This window comes from Sinohyriopsis cumingii, chromosome 4 (genome assembly GCF_028554795.1).
Source record: "Sinohyriopsis cumingii isolate HCF-2022 chromosome 4, ASM2855479v2, whole genome shotgun sequence".
In the NCBI taxonomy this organism is placed as follows: Eukaryota; Metazoa; Mollusca; class Bivalvia; order Unionida; family Unionidae; genus Sinohyriopsis; species Sinohyriopsis cumingii.
The window spans coordinates 54,879,258-54,900,063 of NC_142964.1; the positions used below are offsets into that span (position 1 = coordinate 54,879,258).

At 37.9% G+C, this 20,806-nt stretch overlaps 1 protein-coding gene across 3 annotated transcripts in view; it reads left to right on the top strand.

The window, feature by feature from the left end:
• Positions 1-20,806, top strand: part of LOC149801197 (tuftelin-interacting protein 11-like) — a 77,146-nt gene that overhangs the window by 34,901 nt on the left and 21,439 nt on the right. For all 3 annotated transcript variants that reach the window (XM_089955239.1, XM_089955238.1, XM_089955240.1), the window contains 4 exons: positions 1,513-1,693; positions 4,476-4,598; positions 9,006-9,153; positions 13,267-13,454. In XM_089955239.1, the coding sequence (XP_089811365.1) occupies positions 1,513-1,693; positions 4,476-4,598; positions 9,006-9,153; positions 13,267-13,454 (640 nt within the window). The remainder of the gene's footprint in view (positions 1-1,512; positions 1,694-4,475; positions 4,599-9,005; positions 9,154-13,266; positions 13,455-20,806) is intronic.

Here is a 20,806-nt window from a genome sequence, read left to right on the forward strand (position 1 = left end):
CTTCTCGTGGGTCGGTGGTTCTTTCCGGGGTTTTCCCGGGTTCTTCCTCCACCATTAATACTGGCCGCCATGTATAGCCTATCGTGTGCTGAAAAATGGCGTTAAGCCCCAAAACAACAACAACAACAACCAAACACAGGCAATCACATGTAATCTCTACCAAACACAGGCAATCACATGTAATCTCTACCAAACACAGGCAATCACATGTAATCTCTACCAAACACAGGCAATCACATGTAATCTCTACCAAACACAGGCAATCACATGTAATCTCTACCAAACACAGGCAATCACATGTAATCTCTACCAAACACAGGCAATCACATGTAATCTCTACCAAACACAGGCAGGGGCCCCGAGTGGCCGAGTGGTCTAAAGCGCTCTCCGTTACGGATCACTGCCATCTCACCTCTGTCTGCGGCGGTTCGAGTCTAGGATTCAGCCAATGTGGGTATGTGAGAAAGCTTGCCAGTAGCTTCTCGTGGGTCGGTGGTTCTTTCCGGGGTTTTCCCGGGTTCTTCCTCCACCATTAATACTGGCCGCCATGTATAGCCTATCGTGTGCTGAAAAATGGCGTTAAGCCCCAAAACAACAACAACAACAACCAAACACAGGCAATCACATGTAATCTCTACCAAACACAGGCAATCACATGTAATCTCTACCAAACACAGGCAATCACATGTAATCTCTACCAAACACAGGCAATCACATGTAATCTCTACCAAACACAGGCAATCACATGTAATCTCTACCAAACATAGGCAATCACATGTAATCTCTACCAAACACAGGCAGTCACATGTAATCTCTACCAAACACAGGCAATCACATGTAATCTCTGCTCTCATTTACTCAAGCTGTATGTTAATCTCATTTTTTTAGACTTGTAACTTGTACAATTGTATAAATAATTAAGCTGTGGGAGGTCACAGGTTCTAACCCCAGCCAAGTCATACCAAAGACATAAAAATGGTACTAACAGCTGCCTCGCTTGGTGCTCAACGTTAAGAGGTTAGTGTTAGGACTGGTCAGCCTGGTGTCTAGATAATATGACTCGGTGGGACATCATGCTACATGTCTGTGGCATGATGCCCCAGTGCTGGACATCACTATAAACTGCCACACTGCAGAGATCATAGCGATACAACTGAAATTTTGTTAAAGCTGCATTAAAAATCCAAATCACACCCACGCCGAAATAATTAAGTATAAATAATTAGGTATGGTAATTTGAGTTACTTCCTCAGATATGGTTGGTTACTTCGTTTTTAGTGATACTTTCAATAAATTATTTGGTGTGTCATGGCGGGGCTACAAAATATTTTTTAAAAAGGACTGATGAAGATGTATATTAGATCATGGGTCATATTGTTGAAAAGGTTTATATGAATCTGCAAAATTTCAGATGAAGGTAAAAAGTTACAAGTCTTGACAACACTTTATTATAGAATTAATTGAAATGGACATTCCTATGTAGTATATTATGTTTTGCTTATGTCATTTGAGGTTACCATGCCATCTCCCAGAGGCATGACAAGCCAGATGAGGAGGAGGAAGAGGATGAGAAGGAGGTGATTATAGCTACCCAGGCTAAGGCTGTTCGAGCCTTTAGCATGCCTGAGTTAATGCACAACCTCAACATTCTTGTGGACATGGCAGAAGAGGATATTGTACTTAATGACAGAAAGTATGTGAAACAGGTTGCTGCTACCTAATCTTGGCTGCATATGCTCATGAACTGGATATAGTCAGAATTTTTTAAATCCCTATCAAAGCTGCATTTCCAGAAATAAATAGATCTTGCAAGTTGATTTCTGACTATTAACTTACCTTTACTGTCAGAGATATTTTTATGATGACTTTTTGAAAAGATCCTAAAAAATATTTATTGTAAAAATCCAATAGCCAATAGTACCTATCTAGACTGAAAAACATCAGGGTCTGATATAATTTAGGTTTAAAGTTTTAAAAAAAAAATTAAGGATATCTAATTTTATCCAGAAAATAAGGCATAAATCAGTTTATCCATTTGGTCATGTGTTGAAGTAAATATTCATGTTTTTTTTCAACCATTCTTTAGATCAATGCTGTGTGTTTTGTTCCTGTTGTTGTTGTTATATGGTTTAACGCAATTTTGTGGGTTCTAGTCTCAGGCTCGGCCAATGTGGGTATGTGAGAAAGCTTGCCATTAGCTTCTTATGGGTTCTTCCTCCACCATTTGTACTGGCAGCCATGTAAAGCCTATCTTGTGCTGAAAAATGACTTTAAATCCTACAACAACAATAACTCCGTTTTGCAGTAGAAGATAGGCTATACAGATTTTATAAATAGCTGCATTTTTAAGAGAGAGAGGGAGAGAGAGAGTTAAATCAAGACCGTTTCTAATGATTTATTTATACTCACAGCTTGAGGATATATTCACATATTAATGATTTGTGAACACTTAACAGTTATAATGTAATGTAATCACCTTCAAATTGGCAACATGCATTGGCAACATGCGTCATACGATTTAAGAATCTTACTTTGAGGATAATCTGAAAACATTTTGTCCATTTATTTGTTTGCCAAGCAGTATGTATCAAGTCTCCCATAATTATCATGTAAACAACATATCATAAAAGCCACTTGTGGGTGCTACATTTTCTGAAAATCGTGCTTTTAACAAAATCCTATGGCAACATGCATCAAAACAATCTTTGAAAAGCCATAGCTTAGAGTCAGCAATCTGACAAACTACGGGGGTCTAACTTAGGACTGGAAAGTCAGTAAAATCTTGATAGATACAAATAATATGATTACAATGCAACTGATAAGTTCAAGTATAAATATTTATTCTTTATTTGTCAAAAATTGCTTTTAAACAGAGTATATATATATATATATATATATGTGTGTGTGTGTGTGTGTGTGTGTGTGTGTGTGTGTGTTCACATTCTCACATCTGTGCAAGATGCAAAACTGACCTAAACACAAACTAAATCATGGAAAGGAAACTGTATCCAGGTATGCAGAAGAAGTAAGTGCTGCATAAAATGCTAAATAAAGGTCCTGATAGGTATATTGTGTTGAGACTGCAGGGTATAAAACTTGCAAAAAATAAAACATTATCATTTGTACATGACCCCTGGTCAGAAAATTAGTTCATACATGGTTACTGTATTTTACCCAGACCACTAATGTTAAATAAAATTTCTTTTATCTTGTATCACTCATTTCTATTGGACATGCCCATGGGCAAGTGCTTGCAAATTTTAAATTGACTGAACTGAATTTGAGCTTGTCCTGGGAGTTGAGCAAGTTGATTTGTAAATTCCTTAATGTGTTTTTACTTGTACACAAATCCAAATGGACAAAAGTCAATATTTTACATAATCTTTGAAAATTCCCTTTGTGCACAAAGTAAAATACCTATCCTAGAAAATAAAGACTTACAAACTGTCTCCAAAGAACCATGATTAAGACTTACAAACTGCCTCCAAAAGACCATGCAAAAATTGTGCAAGTCATCAAATCACTAAATTAATTATTTTGCAAGCCTAATAATTGTTGTATTAAGTAGATATGATATAATCTGCAGATGTTTGAAATGTGATAATTGTTGTATTAGGTATATGCAATACAATCTGAAGATGTTGTGAAATGTGATAATTGTTGTATTAGGTATATGCAATATAATCTGCAGATGTTTGTAATGTGATAGTTGTTGTATTAGGTACATGCAATATAATCTGCAAATGTTTGAAATGTGATAATTGTTGTATTAGGTATATGCAATATAATCTGCAGATATTTGTAATGTGATAATTGTTGTATTAGGTATATGCAATATAATCTGAAGATGTTTGAAATGTGATAATTGTTGTATTAGGTACATGCAATATAATCTGCAGATGTTTATAATGTGATAATTTTTGTATTAGGTATATGCAATATAATCTGCAAATGTTTGAAATGTGATAATTGTTGTATTAGGTACATGCAATATAATCTGCAAATGTTTGAAATGTGATAATTGTTTGTATTAGGTATATGCAATATAATCTGCAGATATTTGTAATGTGATAATTGTTGTATTAGGTATATGCAATATAATCTGAAGATGTTTGAAATGTGATAATTGTTGTATTAGGTACATGCAATATAATCTGCAGATGTTTATAATGTGATAATTTTTGTATTAGGTATATGCAATATAATCTGCAAATGTTTGAAATGTGATAATTGTTGTATTAGGTATATGCAATATAATCTGAAGATGTTTGAAATGTGATAATTGTTGTATTAGGTATATGCAATATAATCTGAAGATGTTTGAAATGTGATAATTGTTGTATTAGGTATATGCAATATAATCTGAAGATGTTTGAAATGCTCAGACAAACCAGACTACATAGGTGTAACTTACCTAATTCCCATGTGATTATAATGTTACTTATAAATTTTTACTTGTATGAAATGTATTCCAGATTACGGCATGATAGTGACCAGATAGTGAACATGAAACATGAGAAAGAACGACTGGACATCATCTGTGAACAGGAGGCCAAGCAAATAGAGAGGTTGAGAAGAGTTCTGCAGATTGTAGAGAGGTAATCATTTTTTTTTTTACTTTGTAAAGAGCATTGTCATCATTGAACCAAATGATGTCAAGCGTTTAATATATCATCTAACTATAAAAGAGATCGTTTGACATGCCCTGCAGTTCACTTAGTTTGTAGTTATAAATGTTACTAAGTGCATGCTTATTTAACTTAATTCAGGCTGTCTTCGCATTGCATTATTAATGCAAAATACATTTAATTTTAACCCTAAATGTACTTAGCTATTTTCGGACAGATTCTCAGCATGACTGAAGAGAATTTTTTAAGCAAACTGTTGCACATTAATCATGATAAAAATGTGCATATGAATTTGCACATATGAGCTGGCAAATTGAACCAGGAGAATCTGCCTGGAAGATTAATTGGCCACAAGTTGAGAATCCCGAACCGAAAATTTTTCTCAAAATCAAATTACTTGTTCTTGCCAGATATACTTGTGTGTAAGTCCAGTCCAACTCCAAACAACATAGACCCTGATTTGCCATCACATCATGCACCAAACAACATAGACCCTGATCTGCCATCACATAATGCAAGGGGTCTGTTTTGTTTCTTCCACTGGTTATTCCTAACAAGCTGCAGAGACCTAGATCGGCTGGTGTATTTTGTGATGGCAAATTTGGGACTGTGCAGTTTGTAGATGGATGTGACATGTATGCAAGTATATATTGTGATTAAATTTATTATTTGTTGCTCTAATCTATTTTAAATTACAGTTTGTCATGTAGGTATAGAATTATACTGGAAACTTGTTTTGTGTTTTTCTATTATGTTAATTGACTGCAAGCAAATTTCTTTAGCATATTATTTTAGATTTTTGCAGAATGCATGTACATAAATTTAGACTTCTGTTCCATCCAAAGTCTGAATTGCTATTCTGTCCAAACACTGAGTTGCTATTCTGTCCAAAGTGTGTTTGGCTGTTCTATCCAAAGTTTCACTGGCTATTATGTTGACAGTTTGATCAGCTATTCTGTTCAAAGTTTGATTGCTTATTCTGTCCAAAGTTTTGTGGCTTTTCTGTCCAAGGTTTCAGTGGCTATTCTCTCCAAAGTTTGATTGTCATTTCCCTCCAAAGTTTGAATGGTTATTTTGTGCCACGTTTGATTAGCTATTCTGTCCAGAAGTTTGATTGGCCATTGTATCCCAAAAATTAGACAAAATCATGTACCTGGAGTTACAAAAAAATAAAGATATACATAACACCTCAAAAGTTTGATTGGATATTCTGTCCAAAGTTTGATTGACTATTCTGTCCAAAGTTTCTTCTCTTTTTAACTTAATGTGTAAATATTTGACTTCATTGTTTTATGTGCCTTGATTCAGAACCTTATTTGACTCCATTACTTTGTCCGACCTGCCAACTCTTACGATTTTGCCTTAAGTCTTTTGAAGATTACCCTTAAAATACAGACTTATGGCATACTAGCAAAAATTACAGAAATATGATTGTTGCTGAAAAATCGATAATTGGTTCATTCATGTTTTATTTCAATCCAGGTTTCATCTTAGAATTAGGGAAGTTAGTCAGGGAACCAGACTGACTTTACAGCAGCACCACAGACACTTGATGTTGTTGTTGTTGTTGTTGTTGTTGTTGTTGTAGGGTTTAATGCCATTTTTCAGCACTAGATAGGCAATACATGGTGGCCAGTATAATTGGTGGAGGAAGAACCCTGGAAAAACCCTGGGAAGAACCACCGACCCACAAGAAGCTACTGGCAGGCTTTCTCACGTACCAATGTTAGCTGAGCCTGAGACTCAAACTCACGCAGACAGAGGTGAGATGGCAGTGATCCGTAACGGTGAGCGCTTTAGACCACTCGGCCACTCGGGGCCCCCCAGACGCTTGAAACTGCACCTATTTGTTCATGCGAAGCGTCTTCATGATCAAGCTGTTGATTATAGAATTTTTAAAAATGGCATCCAGAAAGCGATGCATTGTTAAGACGAAAAGGAAAATAAGCTTCTAGAAAAGTGTTAATAATCAACACAGTAGAATAAAAAGGATTATTTAGATTCTTGTGAATAAAAGCTGGAAAGGACACAATTATGCTTATTGGGCTTATTGGACATCATGTGCCAATTTTGAGTATGGAAAAGAATTTCCAAGAATTATGTAAAGTTGACAGATAGCAGCATGCCATTGAGCTGCATAGGGCTTGGAGCTAGAGTTTGTGCAACTAGTGGTAAATAAAGTACGCATACTTTACAAACTTTTCAGTTGAACATAATGTTTATCGTCAATGTGTCGAAATTTTAATTATGTTTTCCAGCTTTACAATACCAGCTATTTATATTTGGTTATGCCTTACTGTAAACTGGTCAATCTTATGAAACAAAATCAACTGCCTTACAGAAACGGACTTGTCAGGTTGGCATGTCTGTTTTGTGTACCTTGATTCAGAAGCTTATTTGATTCCATTACTTTGTTTGCCTAGGTCTGGAACCTTATTTGACTCCATTACTTTGTGTGCCTTGATTTAGAACCTTATTTGACTCCATTGCTTGGTGTGCCTTGATTTAGAACCTTATTTGACTCCATTACTTTGTGTGCCTTGATTTAGAACCTTATTTGACTCCATTGCTTGGTGTGCCTTGATTTAGAACCTTATTTGACTCCATTGCTTGGTATGCCTTGATTTAGAACGTTATTTGACTCCATTGCTTTGTGTGCCTTGATTCAAAACCTTATTTGACTCATTTACTTTGTGTGCCTTGATTCAGAACCTTATTTGACTCCATTACTTTGTGTGACTTGATTCAGAAGCTTCTTTGATTCCATTACTTTGTTTGCCTTGATTTGGGACCTTGTTTGACTCCATTACTTTGTTTGCTTTGTTTCGGAACCTTGAGTGCCATGATGAAGTTACTGGAGGAGTAGGATCTATATTTCACAGTCTCCGAATGTACTGGGGCCCCGAGTGGTGTTAAACCCCACAACAACAACAACAACAACTCCAAATGTACTGGGGCCCCGAGTGGTGTTAAACCCCACAACAACAACAACAACAACAACTCCGAATGTACTAAGTTAGGGATAAACATTTTAGAATATGAAACTCGAATCTTCCAAGGCAGAAAAATACACATAATGAAAATTTAAAAAATATGAATATATTTACTTTTCTCTTTCCTTGTTTTGCTTTGGTTTCCATAGTTCAAAAGTTTATTTGTATTTGTATGCTGGATACTTTTAGCTGATTCAAAATTGATGTAGTCCTAGACAAGGTAGAGCTTTCTTCCACTGGGTTTCTCAGGGGAATCTGAAAACAATTGGGTTACAGGAGTGTGGATGAACAGGTCAGGCTATACCAAATGTGCATATCTGAGGGATGTGCAGGTGTTTCGGATATACCAGTAGTATACCTCTTTGTGTAGCTACTTTTAAGTTTTGGAAAACAGGTTTCAGCTGCTCAGGCACCAGGGTTCAGCAATAGGTTCTGTCATAATTGCCCCTAAATCTAACATACAATTTATATTTGCAAATAATAAAGAGAAGTAACTTGGTTGTTCAAGTTAATTTGTTTAGATACAGTATTTGAATTGGAAGATATCTTTTTCCATGCAAATTGATACAGTATTTAAATTGGAAGATATCTCTTTCCATGCAGAACCTGTTAAATAAATGTGTATAACTTCTGTCTTTCAATATTTATTAACACCAAACATTCAGGCAATTGTAACTGGAACTGAAAAAATGTTGCACATTTCATGCATAGTTGATTTTCCATTTTACATAAATGTTTTAAAATAAATTTATAATTGATGGCAAAACTATAAATATATGCACATGTCAGCATAAGCAGCTAGGTCATAGTTCTACACCTGGTGGTCAGGTTAAGGGAGATAACTTTTATGGCTAGCGTGTCAACACAGTAAGGTCATAGTCCTACCTTATGCATACAATATCTGGTGTCAGGTTAAGGGAGATAACTTTTACGGCTAGCATGTCAACACAGTAAGGTCATAATCATACCTTATGCATACAATATCTGGTGTCAGGCTAAGGGAGATAACTTTTACGGCTAGCATGTCAACACAGTAAGGTCATAATCATACCTTATGCATACAATATTTGGTGTCAGGCTAAGGGAAATAACTTTTACAGCTAGCATGTCAACACAGTAAGGTCATAATCATACCTTATGCATACAATATTTGGTGTCAGGCTAAGGGAAATAACTTTTACAGCTAGCATGTCAACACAGTAAGGTCATAATCATACCTTATGCATACAGTATCTGGTGTCAGGCTAAGGGAAATAACTTTTAGGCTAATCATTGTGTATGGAAACAATCATGTTGGGATCAGTCAGGTTCAGATTAATACTGTAATGTTTGTGACATAAGTGAAATGCATTAAGTAACAAGAGTTTCTTATTTTGTATAACAGCTGTAATGAACGAAGTCAGCCTGGCTGTGAGAACAAACTGACACTGGAGGAGTGTGCAGGGATCTTTCGTACATTACAGGATGAGCATTATGAAGAGTATAAAATGTATGACCTGGAGTCACTGGCTATAGCCTTGGTCTTCCCACAGGTGAGTAACAGGACAGACAGTGGAGTAGCTAGGTATATAACACAGTCATATTTGTGTAACACAGAAAAAAACAGAACACCAAGTTGTCAAGTTCTAAAAGGGACCCATTACTTCCTCTTCTAGCCTCCTTATAGTGCCTACAGCAGAAAATTACTTGGGTCTGACAGATAACACAAGAGTTGAAAGCTGAATTTACTTGCATTTTGAGTGTAATATCTCCATAAATTCTTATTATGCCATGGTTTGTGTGCCTTGATTCAGAACTGTATTTGACTCCATTGCTTTGTGTGCCTTGATTCAGAACTGTATTTGACTCCATTGCTTTGTGTGCCTTGATTCAAAACCTTATTTGACTCCATTGCTTTGTGTGCCTTGATTCAGAACTGTATTTGACTCCATTGCTTTGTGTGCCTTGATTCAAAACCTTATTTGACTCCTTTGCTTTGTGTGTCTTGATTCAGAACCATATTTGACTCCTTTGCTTAGTGTGCCTTGATTTAGAACCTTATTTGACTCCATAAAATGTGATTCACACCATGATGTTATAATTAGTAGGTAAACATATACATAAACATATAAGCATCTTTCATTTAAAGCACTATAGAGATGGCATACTTCTTTTGAATTGCATTAATAATGAATTTTCTGATTTAAATGACGGTACATAACTCAAACATAAAAATAATCTTTTTGTCCGTTTGAAATTAATACCTCTTGGTTAATCCAGTGTCATATGCAGCTAGTTTCATATGTTTACACATTTATACATAATGATAATGTATCTTCTAGTTTCTTCATCATATATGTTACCCAATCATAATACCTTAGGACCACTGCCATGCAAAGTCCATCCTTCCCATCCTAGTTTTAGCAATCAAAGAGCTAAGGGTTGTCTGCCCATATATGTGGAAGTCAGACTGGAGTTATGATCCCATTAGTAAAGGCACTGAATCACCTTCATGCTTTTGCTACTACTAGAAAGCATATTTTTTTAAGAACCTTGCAAAACTATTTTAAACTTGTGCTTTATTGAAGTTTGGAGTGATTTTAATAAATTGTATTTTACAAGAAAATATATTAAAGCTATTTCCTTCTGTTTATTGCTCTTTTCTACCAAGACAAAAGACCAAGACTTTATGGGTCAAACTTCTTACAATATTCATGTTGGCACCATTTTAACTACCTGTCCAGTTAAGAGAATGTCAAAACAATTCTTAGTATGCTAGCTGATTTATGTATTGTGTTGAATAATTGTCTTGTATTACATACTGTAAAGTTTCTTCGTATACTTTAGGGGTCTCTTGTGTTCATCATTATTGTCCTCTTCACACAATGCTTGACTGGTTTCATATATATATGCTCTCATTTTGCTTTCCATATATCCAACACAATGCTTGACTGGTTTCATATGTATATGCTGTCACTTGGCTTTCCACATATCCAACACAATGCTTGACTGGTTTCATATGTATATGCTGTCACTTGGCTTTCCACATATCCAACACAATGCTTGACTGGTTTCATATGTATATGCTGTCATTTGGCTTTCCATATATACAAGTGCCAACACAATGAGCTTGGCAAAATGCTTGGAGTGTAGATGTTTTACACTGGCAGAAGATAGCCATTCTGCGTGTCTGAAGCGTATGGGATGTGATTCAGGTCATGCGGACAGTATTTGTACATGATGAGTGCAAAATGTATCAGTAACTATCTTTCCCAAATTTTCTACCTGGGCTGGTCAGAAAGTGAATAAACACAAAGATGAGGAAGCCATCAGTTTTGTCATTGACACCAACTCAGATAATCATATATTTACTGGCCGAAACTTTGGTCAGAAAGAAACCAAATGAGCCTATCATCATGGGTGTCACACACAACTCCAATCTTTTCAGCAGTACCTGTTAGCCTATCGTGTGCTGAAAAATGGCGTTAAACCCTACAACTACAACAACAACCTGTAGGACCAATTCCAACTTTGAAGATGAGTGTTGATATAGCCACAACTAATGCCTGAAGGGACCCAGTACAATGCAGATATATATCCTGTCTTACTTTATCCCACCATCATAACACTGGTATTAGCATCAAAGAGCAAATGGCTTCCATCCAATATCAGCATTCCATTGCATGACTGATCCATGTTGCCCGATGATAATGCAGAATCATGTCGGTCCGTCTGATTCCATTACTAGCCTATGTTGTTCTGATGCCATTATGGACCCATGTCAGAGAGATCCTTGATCGCTCGGTACAACTCACCAATCCTGTACCAGTTATGGTGACAGTCCAGTTCTGGATGCCCAGTGCCATTATTCGACCATTAGTGATCACTTACTGTCTGTTGTGGGATTTCTTTGTTATATGACAGGCATAACCAAACCTCTCTCTGGCTTAAGGAAGAGTTTTCAAGTAAAAGCAAAATTGGAGGTAAGTCTTCATCACATGGAGGAAGTTAATTTGTTATAAAATTCAACTAAAACTTCTCTCAGGAAAATGTGTAATTGTATGGTAAAAGAATATAGTAAAAGGTGAAAGTCACAAAGTTTGCTATGAATTTTGAAGCAACTTAAATGGCTTTCCTCAGAGATGTAGTGAAGTACATCGGCAGCAAATCTGAATCATTGCAAGAACCTCCACTTTTTGGTATTCAACAATTCTGAGTGGACCAAAATACCAGCTCTTGCTAGCTATAGATCTAATGAAATTCAAGGACTTGTTAGTATTTTGAGACATTTGGAAATTGGGATTTTCTCAGGTTTTGTCATGATGATAAATCCACGTTCAAGTCTGGGCAGACTCTATTGACTAGCAAACTCTCTGTGCCAACACAGCTTAAAACTGAATGGTCAGTCCACCTCTCAGTATTGAGACGAATCTATGCTCACTGGGTCACAACTATTTCTGGACCAGTTCACAACAAGATGAAATGCAAAGCATACAGTCCCAGATCCAAAAGCATAGGCAGTTGAATTCAGACAAATCTATGTTTTGCTTTGCCTTGACTGAAGGGTTTGGATTTTTGTCATAATTGAAATTTGCCATTGGTTCTGATGTGGTTGGAGAAAGCATATTTGGAACCTGTTTCTTCAGCCTCATAGTCTCGTCTCTCATATAAATCATTCTCTTTCACAGTTCTAGCTACAGTAGGTAGAATTAGTGAGGTACATACCTTGTTCATCAATCCAAAATACATTTCCATCACAATCTTCTGCTTTCTTTGCTAAGGCACCAATGTATGGGAATGAGTCCTATGTTGCAAAATCGCTTTCCTCACTGGACCCTTTACCTCAAGATAGTACTCCATAATGGCTTTGAAATGGTACCTGAAATGGTCCAAGCTGGTACAAAGAGGGAAATTGCATTTATTTCTACTATTGAAAGAAGGAAAGGTTGATATTTCAACTAAGGCTTAATTAACATGGATGTGATGGGTTAATGACTGTGGATATAAAGAACTAACTCAAAACCTAACAAGTTTCATCCACATTTTGGCTCATGAGGAGTGGATGGCAGACACAACTTTCTCTAGCTTTCACCTCAGACATTTTTCATCCCAAAGGAATCACTTTGACATGGATAGCAGCAGCACCACAGGCCATCTTACTGGATTGTTCAGCAGCTTCGCAGTGACATGGCCACTCTGCTTCAACTGACTGCGTGGAGGAGAGGCGAGGTGGGGACATTTTTCCCTACAAACTGCATCTGAGCATATGAAGGTACTAACTCTAGATGGAGCCCTTTCTGCGGTGAGAGGATGTAACTCTCTCCACATCTCCAAAGGTATTCTGATTGAGTAACTTAAAATAAAAATATGTTTCTTAATAATACTTACACAATCATAATGCATTCCCAGCCTCACTACAATTACATTTAAAGTAAGAGATCATGCATTTCTGCTTCAGTAGTCCTGAAAGTATAGATGGAATTCAGCACCAATTCTTCAATCCAATGGGAGATCAGTTTTGTCTGACTACCACATATGTGGGTAGATGACTTTTGTCTTGGTAAAAACAATCTTGGGAGGGCCATATTTGTGAGGTAGTGTTTGTAATCTAAAGATAACCTGATCAGATAAATATTTTTTTACTTTACAAATTGGTTTCTCTACAGATGCTCGATTACTTTGCGGCTTGGGAGCCACTGAAAAATACCAGTTTTGGTGTAAACACGATGAAGGAATGGCAGTTCATTCTTGGCACAGTTAACCAGCAGTTCGGTGGACAGGACACAACGAATATGGATGTTTATCAGCGGCTCATTTGGGATGTGTGGCTTCCATTTGTCAGGAGAACTATACTGTAAGTTTGATCTTCATCTAATTAAACACTTATAGATCTGACAGATATTTGTTCTCATGTTTTTCAAGTTCTTTTTTACTGTTGCAGATTTCTCTTTCAGTTATGTTCCCCAGTCAGATTACATTAGGAATATTAGCCTGCTACATCGTGAATCCAGCCCTACTAAAAGACAAAAGTTGCCTTACTCTACTACTTCAGTAGACAAAGGGCAATTACTTTATTGTCTGTTACCTCCCCTTGGTACCACCAGTTGTCACTAGTTTTTAACTTTGATGCTGTACTGATAACATCATATAGTTATCCTCCTATAATCCAAGCCATTTTTGTGTTCTAAATGACTCATCGAGCATTCCTTTTGGATTTATTGTGTGGATTAATCATTCTGCTGCAGGTTGTATACATTCTTTTTTACAATTTCTACCAAATTTGAGTGATTATATCACTTTTAGGGACTTTGTCCTTTTAAGACCACATCACACAACACTGTCGTTGACCTCTGCAAGTTCTTTATGAGTTAGTGCAAATTTGACTTTTTTTGCTTGCTCCATTTGTAACAGAGTTGGCTTTAGTGAGTTTTTAACATGATGCATTGCTAATTTATGCTTTGTTTTTCCCTTCTTGTGTGTAGTTTCAGTAGAATGGTTAATTATTACTTGAAATGCATAAGTTCAAAGCATCATCCTTCCTTAGTAATGGGGAATAAATTTATATTTGCGAGTTACTAACAAATTACTAATTTATGCTTTGCTTTCTCTTGTGTTGTTTCAGCAGAATGACATTTTCTGAATGCTATATATGCAGTTTAAGGGCATGGAAGTTTACATTGACTCTTGTTTATACCAAGTATACACCATGTGCAGTTTAAGGGCATGGAAGTTTACTTTGACTCTTGTTTATACCAAGTATACACCATGTGCAGTTTAAGGGCATGGAAGTTTACCTTGACTCTTGTTTATATCGAGTATACACCATGTGCAGTTTAAGGGCATGGAAGTTTACCTTGACTCTTGTTTATATCGAGTATACACCATGTGCAGTTTAAGGGCATGGAAGTTTACCTTGACTCTTGTTTATATCGAGTATACACCATGTGCAGTTTAAGGGCATGGAAGTTTACCTTGACTCTTGTTTATATCAAGTATACACCATGTGCAGTTTAAGGGCATGGAAGTCTACCTTGACTTTTGTTTATACCAAGTACACACCATGTGCAGTTTAAGGGCATGGAAGTCTACCTTGACTCTTGTTTATACTAAGTATACACCATGTGCAGTTTAAGGGCATGGAAGTTTACTTTGACTCTTGTTTATACCAAGTATACACCATGTGCAGTTTAAGGGCATGGAAGTTTATTTTGACTCTTGTTTATACCAAGTATACACCATGTGCAGTTTAAGGGCATGGAAGTTTACTTTGACTCTTGTTTATACCAAGTATACACCATGTGCAGTTTAAGAGCATGGAAGTTTACTTTGATTCTTGTTTATACCAAGTATACACCATGTGCAGTTTAAGGGCATGGAAGTTTACCTTGACTCTTGTTTATACCAAGCATACACCATGTGCAGTTTAAGGGCATGGAAGTCTACCTTGACTCTTGTTTATACCAAGTATACACCATGTGCAGTTTAAGGGCATGGAAGTTTACTTTGGTTCTTGTTTATACCAAGTATACACCATGTGCAGTTTAAAAGAATGGAAGTTTACTTTGACTCTTGTTTATACCAAGTATACACCATGTGCAGTTTAAGGGCATGGAAGTTTACTTTGATTCTTGTTTATACCAAGTATACACCATGTGCAGTTTAAAAGAATGGAAGTTTACTTTGACTCATGTTTATACCAAGTATACACCATGTGCAGTTTAAGGGCATGGAAGTTTACTTTGATTCTTGTTTATACCAAGTATACACCATGTGCAGTTTAAGGGCATGGAAGTTTACCTTGACTCTTGTTTATACCAAGTATACACCATGTGCAGTTTAAGGGCATGGAAGTTTACCTTGACTCTTGTTTATACCAAGTATACACCATGTGCAGTTTAAGGGCATGGAAGTTTACCTTGACTCTTGTTTATACCAAGTATACACCATGTGCAGTTTAAGGGCATGGAAGTTTACCTTGACTCTTGTTTATACCAAGTATACACCATGTGCAGTTTAAGGGCATGGAAGTTTACCTTGACTCTTGTTTATACCAAGTATACACCATGTGCAGTTTAAGGGCATGGAAGTTTACCTTGACTCTTGTTTATACCAAGTATACACCATGTGCAGCATCTGTAATACATAGAGAAGTCCATATATGCCTGTAAGTCATGATGCATGCTGTTTGTACTGAGTCCATTGGATGTAATATATAGTCAGAGGAAGTCCATATACACCTATAAGTCATGATGCATGGTGTTTGTACTGAATCCATTGGATGTAATACATAGTCAGAGAAGTCCATATACACCTGTAAGTCATGATGCATGGTGTTTGTACTGAATCCATTGGATGTAATACATAGTCAGAGAAGTCCATATACACCTATAAGTCATGATGCATGGTGTTTGTACTGAATCCATTGGATGTAATACATAGTCAGAGAAGTCCATATACACCTGTAAGTCATGATGCATGGTGTCTGTACTGAGTCCATTGGATGTAATACATAGTCAGAGAAGTCCATATACACCTGTAAAAGTCATGATGCATGGTGTCTGTACTGAATCCATTGGATGTAATACATAGTCAGAGAAGTCCATATACACCTGTAAGTCATGATGCATGGTGTCTGTACTGAATCCATTGGATGTAATACATAGTCAGAGAAGTCCATATACACCTGTAAGTCATGATGCATGGTGTCTCTACTGAATCCATTGGATGTAATACATATTCAGAGAAGTCCATATACACCTGTAAGTCATGATGCATGGTGTCTGTACTGAATCCATTGGATGTAATGCATAGTCAGAGAAGTCTATATACACCTGTAAGTCATGATGCATGGTGTTTGTACTGAATCCATTGGATGTAATACATAGTCAGAGGAAGTCCATATACACCTGTAAGTCATGATGCATGGTGTATGTACTGAGTCCATTGGATGGTAATACATGGTCAGAGGCTGTAAGTCATGATGCATGGTGTTTGTACTGAATCCATTGGATGTAATGCATAATAAAACTGCACCATCACTGGTCATCTGGCCGTTCCAACATGGGGACCTTTTCTTTGAATCATTCCAGCCAGTTATGATTTATAGGAACTTAGTGACAAACCTTACGATACCATCAGCACCATTCCCTTTCAATGACCAAGAGAAATCTGTCCAGTCAGGCCCTTGGAGTGGTGGTACTGGTGATAGCCAGATGGTCTTCAATACCATCATTCACTGGGAGAGCTAGTGACATTTTTATAGTGATAGAATTGAGTCTTCATACCACCTGGTATGTCTTCTCCAGAGCTACAAGTAGACCGAGATTGGGCCTTGATGCACAGGGTGTGAGATGGAACTCCTTGAAATCCACCATCCTTCACATCATACTTAGTGAGTGAGATGGAACTCCTTGAAATCCACCATCCTTCACATCATACTTAGTGAGATGGAACTCCTTGAAATCCACCATCCTTCACATCATACTTAGTGAGATGGAACTCCTTGAAATCCACCATCCTTCACATCATACAGTGAGTGAGATGGAACTCCTTGAAATCCACCATCCTTCACATCATACTTAGATCTGACCATGGAGTGGTCTGAAGCTTAGCTTTCATGCTGCCATTCAGGACACTTATAGGGTGTTGAATACTTCAAAATGCCCTCCACCCCCAGTGCTGCTCTAAAGAATTGGTAGATCATGACAAGGAGGAAGAGACGCCATCCTTCTGGTTCCTCCACCAATCAGATAGACTTAAGGCAACCGATGCCTTCAGTACTGGTCTCCCAGCACTTGTCAAGAATATAGCAGCTGTTCATATATCCGGTTGTCTGTTTTATAAGGCAGGCATGTGTGCTTCATGTCTGTCAGAGCTGTTCAGGATGTTGTTGCACCTTCTTCATTATTTGATTTGGGCTGATGGTCACCTTTCAGACTTGATGGGGACATCTGGCAATAGCCATGCTTGGGAGGCAATGGCCATAGTTGCTAGGGTCATTGATCAGGGCTCTTCACTATACCATGGCCAATACTTTGACAGGTTCAGCCAATTTACTTCTGATGTGATGTGTATGATGTGTTGCATGTCTGCGATCTATGTTTCTCAAACCTTGTCATACCCTCCCTTTCCAGATGACCCTGTTCAGGTCAGCATTGCTTTGCAGGAAGAATAGAGGAATTTCTTAGACAGGCAGCTCAGGAACTACCCCTTCACCTCGCTGCTCAACCCACTTGGGCATTTGGAACCACTCAGATCCTGCCAGTGTGAAGGGATGTTAAGTGCCTCAAGGCAGGGGATCTTCTTACGTGCACCAATATAAAAATCTAGGAAGCAATCATACACAGGTTGTAAGAAACCGAATTTTGAGCTTATTGGATCTCCCCATTCTCTCAGAAAGGTAATCCAGTTCATTCAGTCTTAGAATTTTGTACATCCACTTCCCTTTCCTCCTCTTCCCTCACCATCAGATCAGGAGACAGATGCCTTTCTACAATAGGAGATATGGTTGCTCATCATGATCCAAAAAAATAAAGACAGTTGGTTTAGCTTGACCTCAATCACAAGGATTTTACTCAAGGTTGTTCCTTTTCAGAAAGCAAACAGCAAGTTGAGACCCATCTTTGACTGGAGTCATCTCAACCAATTCAGGATGGAGATGGTGAGTTTAATCCACCTCTGTTCGATGGGACGAGTATGATGGGAGTCTTGCTTTGACATATGCATACTTTCACATCCCTATCTACCTCGTGTCGTGAACATTTTCTCTGTTTTGCTTACCTTTTATCAGTTCAAAGTTCTCGCTTTTGCTTCAACATCAGTACTTGGGCATTTACAGAGATTATAGATTATGTCATCACCCTCTTATGATTGACGTCATTTACATTGACAGCAGTGTACCTGGATGACATCCTCCTGAAACATGTGGTAAGTTCTATTCTACCCCAAGGCAGGAATGATCTCTCTCTTTTAGATCATCCAGGCTTTCTAATGAACTGAGAAAAGTCAGCCCTCCGTCCATCTCAGAATTTTTAAGCAACCAGAATGTGACTTACTCATGTTCGTGTAATTGGAATCATCAAGATTATAAAGTCCATTTCAGTAAGGACTTGGATTTCAGTGTTTGCCACTCCTCAGTTTATTCAGTGTGGCAGTGGACTTGATCCTGCTCAGCAATCTCTTTAAATGTGGACTTTGCGAGCACAATGACACCTCTTTTCAAGTCCCCTTGATCAAACACTTATGATAACACCTAAGATTTGATCATTCCTGCATCAGTGGCACAAGCCAGGTTGGCTGACCATGGGAATCTTGCTAGAGAAGCCATAAGCAGAAATAACGTTATGTATCGATGCCAGTGTGCATGGTTGTGGTGCCCTCATGTGCCAATTTTTACTACCGTCAACAACACTTGGGAGTCAGGGGAACAGCCTCTACACATGAACATCCTAGAAATAAAGGCTGTCATCAATGCCTTTCACTTTTGAAAAGATTGACTATGAGGCAAAAATGGTCTTTTTTAGGTCCGACAAATCTGGTGGTGTTCTATCTCCACAGGAAAGGGAGGCACCAAATCTGATTTGGCAGTTTCATCATTGGTGCAACAATCTATATATCAATGTACAAATCAGACACATTCCTGTCAGACTCAATGTATTGGCCTACACTCTATTCAGAAGAGGTCAAGTCCTTCACACAGAATTGTCTCTCCTTTAATCTGTCTTTTATTTGGACACTTTGGGGTGTCCGATGATCGACCTCTTTGTGATGAGGTGGAATCACAAGCCACCCATCTTCATCTTCAGACCCAGAAGCTTGAGCTGTGGATGTACTGTTGATAATTTGGGAGTGGTTGTGGGCCTTCCCCTCGAAGGTGTTGATATAAAAAATAATCCAGAAATTGTGGGGTCAGGATGGTAAGATGATTTTGATAGTCCCTTACAGATGAGACAAGTCACTGGTCACCAATCTACTTGTTCATGCAATAGATATGCCCAGGAACATTCCAGCCAAGCTGAATCTTCTCCAGCAACCACAGTCATGGGTGGTACTTCCCTGTCCGGACGTCCTCTTCTTCTATGCGCTCCACTCTTATCAGTACAACTTTGCAAGACAAACAGTTCAAACCTATGATTGTGGAGAGAAGGCCCTCCATTCTGAATGTTTGTGAGGGAAAGTGTCATGTTTTCAGGAACTGGTGCCATACCAACATTTTCGCTCTGCGTTCCTCAATCCCTCAACTGGCTAATTTTTTCTCTCTTGCTCTTTGAATAGAAACAGTTGGCCTCAATTTCTATGAATGGCTAATGACCCATGATATTGGACACATTCTGTCATCATGGCAGATAAGATTTAGGGCATGATATTCACCTATAGACCTTTTTGGTATCAATTAATCCCTCACTCTGTTTACAAATGGAATCAATCCTGGGTTTTAACATGGCTCAGTTTGAATCCATTCGAACCTCTTGCTCACACTTTGCCAAAGCCATTATCATACAAATCATGTTTCCTGATAACTTTAGCTTCCACATATAGGATAAGCAAGCTGCATGCCCTTTACATTGACCCAAACTCTCTTCAATTCAGATCGTAGGGTTCAGTGGTTCTCAACACAACCAGGCCTTTTGTAGTCCAATATATGTTACCGTCTGTCGGTAACCAAAGAGTTGTCATTCACCTGCTCTCACAGGTCAAGAACAGCAGCCATGCAAGATCATGTTCGCACTCTCAAGCATTACTTGAAACAGAGACAAGCTGTGCCACATGCAAACACCTATTCCTTCTGGTGTGAGTCAGAAAAGAGGATATCACCCCTCAAGCCATTGTTTCTTGGCTGAAGTGGGATGTATACTCTGATGTCTCACCATATGAGAGTCACCTCATGAAGATGACTGACCAGAAGCTTTGAGCAATCTCTGCAAGTCTTGCATTCAAACACAAGGTTTTGGATCCAAGATATAATAGTAAAGCAGTCAACCTTCTCAAGCGTTCATCTCAGAAATTTAGCATTGCACAGACCAACCTTGTATCTGGTTGGTCCAGTGGCAGCAGCACAAATGGCCACCAGACCCAACCAGATCAGCCAACACAGCCTGTTAACTTCACCCAATTTTGTAGGTATGAAGATTTCAATATTCATCATCTTAACCATATGTTAGGATCACAGGTCAAGTGTTGCTTATGTAATTAGGAGAATGGGTTATC